A 9,095-nucleotide genomic window follows, 5' to 3' on the forward strand; every position below is an offset into this window, starting at 1 on the left:
CATTTCAAGTTAAGGAAGAAACGTAAACACGACTTTAGCTTAGCACAAGATACAGATGTGCATCCAATGGCAACCAGCTCAGATTCTGTTCTCAACCGGTCTAACAATTCAAATTCTAGACATGGTCAAAATTGTAACTGCCAACACAGCCGCCAAACACTGCATGCACTTTGTACAAGATGCATTTCGCTGCACACTGAGAACGGCCTAACTACTCTAAACCAATACTTACCGTTCTAACATTTTGTCGACGAAGGTGGATGGGTTAGAATACAGAGCTACAGGAAGGAACTGAACGTACACGGGCACATCGGCTGGGTTTTCTAGAAAAATTTCTTCCTCCTATTCAGAAACACAATTTTTTGGTCAAGTTTCCATTGGGGGTTAATGTAAAACTATTAAAAACGCAGTCCCTACAAAATGATACTATCAACAAAATAACTTACTGATGAACTGTTTGTATTGGTAAGAGGGAAGCTCAGATAGCGTGGTGAACTAAGTATGGAAGGCCAGACCATTTCTGCTGTAATTTTCAATCGGACATCCTTCTGCAGATCTGTGTCTACTTCAAACATGGCATTCAGTCTGGAGAAATAATTATAAAATTTATTTTACAGAAATAAAATAGGAAAAGTCTGGAAAAAAGCAGGGTCCTTAGAAGCACCCTGAAAACATTAGTTTGAGAAACAGAATGGTATATTATATTTATATGCAACTAAAAAACCCACTGGCATCTGCCCATGTGTACTGCTATTAAAAAGCACAACAGACACCACCAAACTGTGCTATATGAGACCAACCCAAAGATTCTGAAGATGTTCTTTGTTTAAGTATTGTCACCAACATCCATCGACTCTACGTTGTGTTAATATAGCAGTATTATATGTATTAATATAGCAGTATTATAACAAAAAAGTGATAAAGGAGGTATGCTTTTGTTACTCTATTCAGCTAGATACAGTCATTTCTCCACCAATATGCGTAACTTTTTTGAAATGGTAGTCTGGGCACTATTGTCACAAGACACATGTACTTGCTGCTAATGGTAACTTCTGTCTCTTGGAGATGAAATTACTTTATATATGAGAAAGCAGGTGTTCAAAAGGTATATAGCAGCCTACAGAGTTTGACTTTTTCTAAATATTAAATAGCAACCATTAATCACCTTCTATATGGCAAAGCTCAAGGGAAAATACCAGACAACTTGATAATGCACTGAAATGCAATAATCTCAGAACTGTGGCAATAGAAAACCTTACAAAATCTTAGAGGAATATTGAGGTTACTACTTTGAATCAGATTAAGCAGAGATACTGCACAAGTGGTATAATCTGTTTTCAGAAATTTCTGTAGAGGCTGCCTTGCTCTTGCCGCCTTTTCAAGAACTGGAGCATACTCCAGCGAAAAGTAACTTTCAGTGTTGTGTTTAACTTGAGGAAATTATCGATTTTTGAAATGTTCTCTTTAAAGGTTTTGCAGAGAAGGCCAAGTAACTCCTTCTCGGTCCCACTCTCAAAGAACACCGTGGTATTAAGAAACCTTGTATTTTATAAGAGCACACAGAACACAACTATCTAGGGACTTAAAGCTTAAGAAAATAACAGTGATAAAATACTTACCTATGGCTTGAGTTCTCTTTTATTTCCATCCATTCTTTGAACAAGTTCTCATGCAAATCCCAGTCAGAATCCCATGCATCTTCTTGCATTGCTATGCTGTGCTGAACTTTAGATTCCGCTTTAAGAAACAATGTGGGTTTTAAATTTATTGCTTAAGGAGAAAAGTGGGCTTTTTTGGTTTTAAAAAAATTTCATTATAGAAGTTGAATCTTACTTACATTTAGACAGAAAAGGTAATCCTACATAACAATGATCTCCACATTGTAAACCAGGATCAAAATAAATATTTGCAATCTGCAAAACAGGTAACAGCAGAGAAATTAAGAAACAGTACAGTAAATCTAATGACTATAGAAAAAAGAGAGAATATCTGATGACCACAGGAACTTAACATATGCTGTATCTAAGAGAGAACCTGTAAACATGTAGAAATAAGGCATGAACAAACCTTTGATTTTTTTCCTGGCTCTAAATCTTCTTTATTACTTCTTAGTCTCTTATAATAAAACCTTACATCTTCTGACAAGGAGCGTATGTGTTGTATTTTCACTTTCTGAGAAAAAGAGTTCATAATGTTCAGGCTCTGGTGAACTACTTTCCCCTAAAAAAAAGCGAAAAGATGAAAAAAGTCTACAGGTTACACATTTTCCCTAGAAAATTATTTATGCAGGCTGGCAAAGCCCACAGCAGAGCTGAAATGTTAAATGGAGACTTTTAACTAAGCTATCTTAAAAAAATGCACGGAAAGGTATGTTTCTGTGAACTTGTGTTCTTTCCTCCACCTGTTTCCAAATACTGTTCATTTCTCTTTAAAATTAAGTAAACTTTAAGCATCTTGAAAAGTGAGGACAAAAGTTTTGCTTAATCAAATCACGTTAAAAAAGTACCAGAGGAGGAAAGGCAAGAGAAAACTTCAGTTTTCTGATTCTCCTATGACATAAGGGAAACAACCTTCTTATAAGAGATCTAGTACATAGTTGCTACTAATTAGAAATAACCTGACAGGAGCAGAAGAACGAAGCTGCTGATTCTAAATGCTTCAGGGCATTTGAAAACATAGGTACAACCCTCCTTCTCACTCTCACTGAAATCAAGACACTAGGCACTAAAATTACAACATTCAAAAAAACCCCCAAACCAGTGCATGTTTTTCCCCCACCTTTACATCCTGCCTCCTCTTCTGAGCTAAACCCTTTTTACCTTTTAAGCATCGAACATGTAGTTTGTTTGTCAAAATAGACTCATTGCAACGCTCAAGGTCTCCCCTGCCCTCACCTGTACATCACTGATTCTGTGGCTATGTTTTTCACCTTATCTCAGAACCAAACCCCAACAAGCACAGGGCAAACCACAAATAGAAACCAACCAAACAAAAAAGCACACTGGGGCTGTGGACAAGATTTCACATTTATATTAAATAAATCAACGGAAGCCAATTTAAACAACCAAGACTATCTCCTAATGAATATGACTAGAGCTTTTCACATTCCCGTTAAATGAATACTTTCAGCTTTTTAAAAATTTCTCTAAGGTAAGGACTGAAGTGGAAATAGGTGAGATGCGCTTTTGCAGCTTTAAATTTTGACTGTGGCCTCAGGAAAGAGTCACTTACTACAACAGTCTCCATAGTAGTAACTGTAGAGGGAAAGAAATTACAAGAATAAATCTTCAAACAGTACAGTCCTGTTAAACTGAATAGGAGGTATGGCTGAGCTTCATCTATGGAATCCTATAAGCAACAAGCTGCCATCAGTTGGGCAAGATAAAGGTTTGTTAAACCCTGCAGAACAAATGAGCATTATTTTGTTAAGATCCTTATGCAGCATTTAGATATGAAACAACGGGTGAAGAAAGAAGACTTGACCCATCGGCAACAAGAAAAGAAGAGCATACAAGTCCTAAAAGACGAGCTTTGGTCAGGAAAGAGTTGAGAGGTGGCACCGTGAGCTAAAAAGGCCATTACGAAGCAGAAGTCAACACAGCTAAGATCTGTTTAAATCAAGACACTGATCTTTACAAGGCCTGGGTCTGCTGTTAGCGTATTGCTGACAAACTTTGACAGAATACCATAAATCAGACTTAGGTGTAAACACACTAAAATTACAAACAGAGACAGACAGCGCTGGGAACCAGGCAGCTGCAGAATTACATCCTAGGTATGAACTGAAAAGCAAGTGTTACTAAAATTGTAGCACCTAGTTATTCCTGGCTCTTATAGCTGTCAAACTTCTCTACTAAGCACTGCAACAAGAACTGATGCTATTTTAGGCCTATTTTCATAAGTAATGGAGGCATTACAGAACAACTAGATGTAAGAGTATCACGAATTCAGCGATCATAAGCTTAGTTTGAAACGAATCCAAGAAAAAGGCAAAGTATGCCCGCTGTCAATGTTCTCAAATATCAAGAGAGCTGAGGGATCAACTACCAGAAGCAGTAAGTAAAGCTGACTGCTCTGAAAAGCTTGGGGCTTGAATAGAGAAAACAGTCTAGAATCTTGTCAGAATCGTATCTGAATCTGTACTCCCAAACAAAATCCAGGAGCCCAAAGTTCCCCTGAACGAATAATTCTGTGAGAATTATTCTTCTTATTATTATTACTACAAAAGAGCTTGAAGCCAATAAATATCTCAGCAGCCTGGGGATGAGAAAGAATGATGACAGCAAGGAAGCTGTGCCTTAGAGGCTGAGAAACACAGGTGCTGCAAAAAGGAGCACCTGCCAAAACAAAACAACAACAACAACAAAAAAAATCAAGTTGACCAAGACCTCAGCCATATACTAAAAATATATGAAGAAGCATTTTAGCCATTACAGTCAAAACAAAATTAAAGCAGGGTAAAAAATAATACTTCTTTATGATCCAAAATGAAACAAAATATTTTAATGTGGCATTCAATAGGGATAATGATTTTTGTCTGAAATTAAGATATATAAATTAGGATACAAAAGATAGAAATTGCTTTAATTTTGGTGAAAGGAAAATGGACCTTTAAGTTATTTCAGTTTATCAAAGGCTTCTGGAGTAGTTCATAGATGAAGTTACAGATATGGTAGTCAGTGTAATAAAGATGATACAATAATGAGACCATACCTCAAATAGGAAACATAGATTCTAACGATAAAAAGTAACAAGTGATCTTTACAACTGCAGGCACGATCGTTTGACCTCAAGAGTAGCAGAACAGAACAATTTGTGAAGCAGGAGATCAGAAGGGAGATGCAATGGTTAATGGGGCAAAGGCAGTAACTATTTACTGGAGCCTTGCAGACTGACTTATCTTCCCCTGATGAGATGTACTGTATTGCTTTTTCAAAACATTATCAATTTATCTACTAGATATGAGGTAAAGCATGTGATAAAGTGCCAGAGAAAAATGACTATTTAAGAGTACACTAACTGTACTCTTAAAGTAAGCAAGAGATACTAGGGAGCTGTGGGAAGAGGAGGTGAGAACAGGTGGTGCTCCATGACAGATTAAGACTATGTAGGACAGAAAAGGAAACAAAAACCATTTCCACCAACATGCATAGAGTTACATTGAAAACTGTATCCTCCCTGTATCCTTCTGCTACTTTTTTCTCTCCAATTTTCAACTACTCTCCCTATGACTTTCCATCCTACTACATTCCCTACTCACATGAAGCTCAGATTTAAATGAAATGCCAATCGCAAAGTCCATATGCCTTGACCACCCAAGCTTCTATGGTTAGGCTGAGTGCCAAGTGAGAAGAAAGGATGATCTGGCCAATGGCTTGCTGCTTCAGTCTGTAGCCTCGAGCAAGGAACCTGCTTTCAGACTAAACACTGCTGCAAGGGCAGGGATGAGAACAGCCTTTACATACTGCTGCAGAGCTGCAGATCCGCACAGCTTTCTTGCTTTCCTGTTCATGTCCTCTACCACGTACCCTCAAGAAGATCTGCTTTTCGTGTGGAAACAAAACAATAATGCTTACACAGAGAACCAAGAACCTCTTACACTAAAATGTCAGTTTATGAGCTGACTTTGTTCCCTTTGGCATTACACTTCAGGAATTTGAAAAATGCACTTGTGCAATTTCAACTCTCTCCATCTTGGTGCTAACGCACACAACTTCGTAGTAACCAAATGACAACAGCTACGTTAGAATGAAGCTGCAAAAAAACCTCTTTTGTGATCACACCAGTATTCCAAGATCCCATTTAAATGAGCAGCAGAGGAGATGGGAGGAATAACTCATGCTTGGGACATGTCTGCAGGGAAAAAAAACCCAACCAACAAAAAAATACACACCAAAAAGTAGTGACAAACTGAATCATAATAGCTGGGTAGCACAATCCCTCCAGCAACACAACACACCAATTTGAGACAGCGGTTTCTCTTGAAAAGGACAGATAAATAAAAAAACACACCAAGAAAACATGTAATGGTATAACCCAAGTCTCTTACCGGAAAAGAAGGTGGAAGAAAAACATGTTTTGGGGAGCAGGTCAGCGAGCCTACAGCAATCACTGCCTTCACTGGTATAGTTAAAATCTAGAAAGAAAAAAAATAAAAGAAAAGTTGAGAAAAAAAACACCTAAATCTCAGCCTTTCTATGTCTCTTCCACTTTTAAATTGCATAGAATAGTGAAGCCCTGAAATTCTACAGTTAATGTAGTCTAGATTTCTATATACATTTAAAGCACGGAGACACATATTAAGAGTTCCTATTCAGAACCATAACTGCCAGGAAGCACACCTTTCCTCAGTCATACTTAGCACCATTTAACATGGAACACAAAAGCATGGTGAAAAAAACCAACACCATAACTCTCCAGCGTGCATTACATAGGTCTCATTTGAATGGGGGCTACTTTTTCGGAAAATAGAAGAGTATCATCTTTAAAGTAAATGAGTACATGGGAAGAAGGTATACCAAACTTCTCAAAAAAACATCAGAAGTCATAGTAAGACCTCAAGACAGGTGTAGACGTAGAAAACAGTCTGGAAGGATGGCAACGAGATCCTCTCTGTGTATTATTAAAGCTACCAATACCAGCAGAGTAAGAACAATCAAGAAAATAAAACACCTCAGATTCTGCAACTGAACACATGTGTGGACATATTAAAAAAAAAGCTTAAAATCTCAGATAATTGGCAGAAATGAGGAATCGCCTATTTTCTGTAGCTTCATCAGAACCACACAATAAGCTACAGAATTTCCTGTCTGCACAAGCACAGTGTGACATATTTTTTCCTACATGTATGTCTCAAAGATATCAAACAGATTCCATTATGTATTAGAAGTTCATTCCTCCGCAAAACAATTTATTAAGAGGAAATGCATACAAAGTTGAGAATTAACTGGTTGCTCTTCCCTTACTTATCTAAGAACTCTGTTTCTTCAACTGCCAACCTGCAATTTCTCCAAAACAACTTTCATATTGGGTTTTGTCAAAAAAAACCCCTCTGAAATTATAGCTCAGTCTCAGTACCAAATGTACCAAAAAGCACATTGTCAACATGTGTTGTGCCAAAAGATCTATGCATTGATGCTTTGAGGATGTGTCAAGTTATCGAAGAATCTACACCTTAAGGCATTAGGTCAGATTCAAATGTTTTTTTCTGAAAGCCAGTTGAAAATCATGATGCAAGCCATTCTTCACTCCTTCAGAGAAGATAGCACAAGTAGCATTATTGTCGTTTGATCTCAGTTTACTTGCAGAGGTAACTTGCCCTCCAGAAGTCCCTTCCAATCTCAACTTCTCCCTGATATTGCAATCTGCCCACAAATACAAATCCTTAAACTTTGTCCACAAATAAAAATCTTTAAACTTTAAAAACTGAACATATCATTTGGGCAACACTCACGAATACACAACCAACGTACCTCATAATCTGTGGTGATTTGTACAGCTCCATCATGAATTCCTTCAAGTTCTTTTGCTATTAGTTTTACTCTAAACACAGCATAATAACCTGATGCTAGTATCACCTGTAAACAGTAGAAAAAGAGTATTCAGCTAAATGGAAAGAAATTTCACTAAAAAACATAGCCAACTTTCCCTTACTTCTTTAAACTGAATCAAAACCCATCTGAAACAACTGTCAGCAGTAAAAAGAAAAATTTAAGCACATAAGGTACTAACACAAAAATTATCTATTCCTTAAGGTGATAAATTCTGCTCTTCCCAGATAAATGATGAGCATCCTCTGAGGGCACAGAGGTTACTGTTTGTGAAGTTCCCTCTTCCAAAACCTAACGAATCTGAACATAATGCTCCTTCTTAAAATCGATTAAAAAAATTCTATATGCTTTATTGTACTCAAATTCAGACAAAAATTCTTATCCTACTCTTCCCCCCCACCACTAAAATGAAACACCAAGAATTTGCCCAGATTTGTCTCCCTTTTCCCCTCCTGCATCTAGGTTTAAGCAATGGACTTGAAGGATTACTTACTGAAGACTGATCGGACGCACTAGCATTTTGTAGTTCATGGTGGTTTGCAATTATCGTTGTTCTGTTTCCCTTTTCAGTTGTTAGAAGTTCTATGGCCAAACCATCCCCTATAATGTGCCAACTTTTTATAGCCAGCTTAAAAAGAACAAAAGGTAACATTTTCAGTAACAACACTGATGTAGATTTTTTTTTTAAAAGGCAAACTAAAAATAAAACCATCCTTACCTCTATCGGATTGCTGTTGACGACTGCAAATAATATGCTGGTAGCTTCTGTTGCACTCAATATGCCAAAATCTATAAATCGTTCCTCAGTTTTCAGAGGCAGTACAAAGTACTAGAAAGATTGATAAAGTTATTTCAGTGTACTCAAACTCTAGTGCTCAAACTATAAGCTCATTAACAAATGCACTAATAAGTCTAATACAGTATTACCATGATGATCTCAAAATTTTACACATTTTCTTTGTAATCTAAAGGGAACCAAAAAAATATTTTTTCAGTGGTAGCTGAAGCTGTTCAAGGAAGGAACTGGTAAAACCATTCTGAAATTGAGACATCCTCCCATAGAAGCACAACAAAGAATTAAAATCAGTCCTATGAAGTCTGCCTCTAATTAGACTAAAGTAGCTCAAAAGAAAAGGAAAGTACTTACATCTAAAAATCCCGTGTATGCTCGGACAGGTAGGTGAAATTTAGAAGCATTGGTGATAAGTAAAATATTATTATCTACATGAACAGATGATGTGGAAGGCATAAAATGAAGTGTAAAAATATATCTGGATTCATTAGGCGGAATTAAGACTGGTTTACTGAAGTTCTGGACCTAAATCAGTGAACAATGAAGATCAACGTTACAATTTAACAAAGTGCAGCTTGTTTAAACATTTAGTTTTAGGTAAAACCATTCACTGAAATGAAGCTTACTTTGAACATGGGTTTTGCTTCTTCTGGTAACACAACATCATGTATAAGGACTGCGAAACTGAATGTGTTTGTTAGATAGATCAGTCTTTCCACGGAATCAGCAGCGCTGTCACGGATGTGCAAGAG

General features: G+C 37.1%; 1 protein-coding gene across 1 annotated transcript in view; it reads right to left on the minus strand.

Moving 5' to 3' along the window:
* TMEM131 (transmembrane protein 131) overlaps window positions 1–9,095 on the minus strand; it is a 93,618-nt gene that overhangs the window by 24,897 nt on the left and 59,626 nt on the right. Inside the window, 11 exon segments of the mRNA XM_009866088.1 lie at window positions 233–342; window positions 447–585; window positions 1,620–1,737; window positions 1,838–1,913; window positions 2,068–2,220; window positions 6,050–6,136; window positions 7,473–7,577; window positions 8,044–8,178; window positions 8,269–8,379; window positions 8,698–8,868; window positions 8,970–9,095. The exon segment at window positions 8,970–9,095 is cut by the window's right edge and continues 12 nt beyond it. Of these exon segments, the coding sequence (XP_009864390.1) occupies window positions 233–342; window positions 447–585; window positions 1,620–1,737; window positions 1,838–1,913; window positions 2,068–2,220; window positions 6,050–6,136; window positions 7,473–7,577; window positions 8,044–8,178; window positions 8,269–8,379; window positions 8,698–8,868; window positions 8,970–9,095 (1,331 nt within the window).

Source organism: Apaloderma vittatum, unplaced genomic scaffold (genome assembly GCF_000703405.1).
Source record: "Apaloderma vittatum isolate BGI_N311 unplaced genomic scaffold, ASM70340v1 scaffold543, whole genome shotgun sequence".
Classification (NCBI taxonomy): domain Eukaryota; kingdom Metazoa; phylum Chordata; class Aves; order Trogoniformes; family Trogonidae; genus Apaloderma; species Apaloderma vittatum.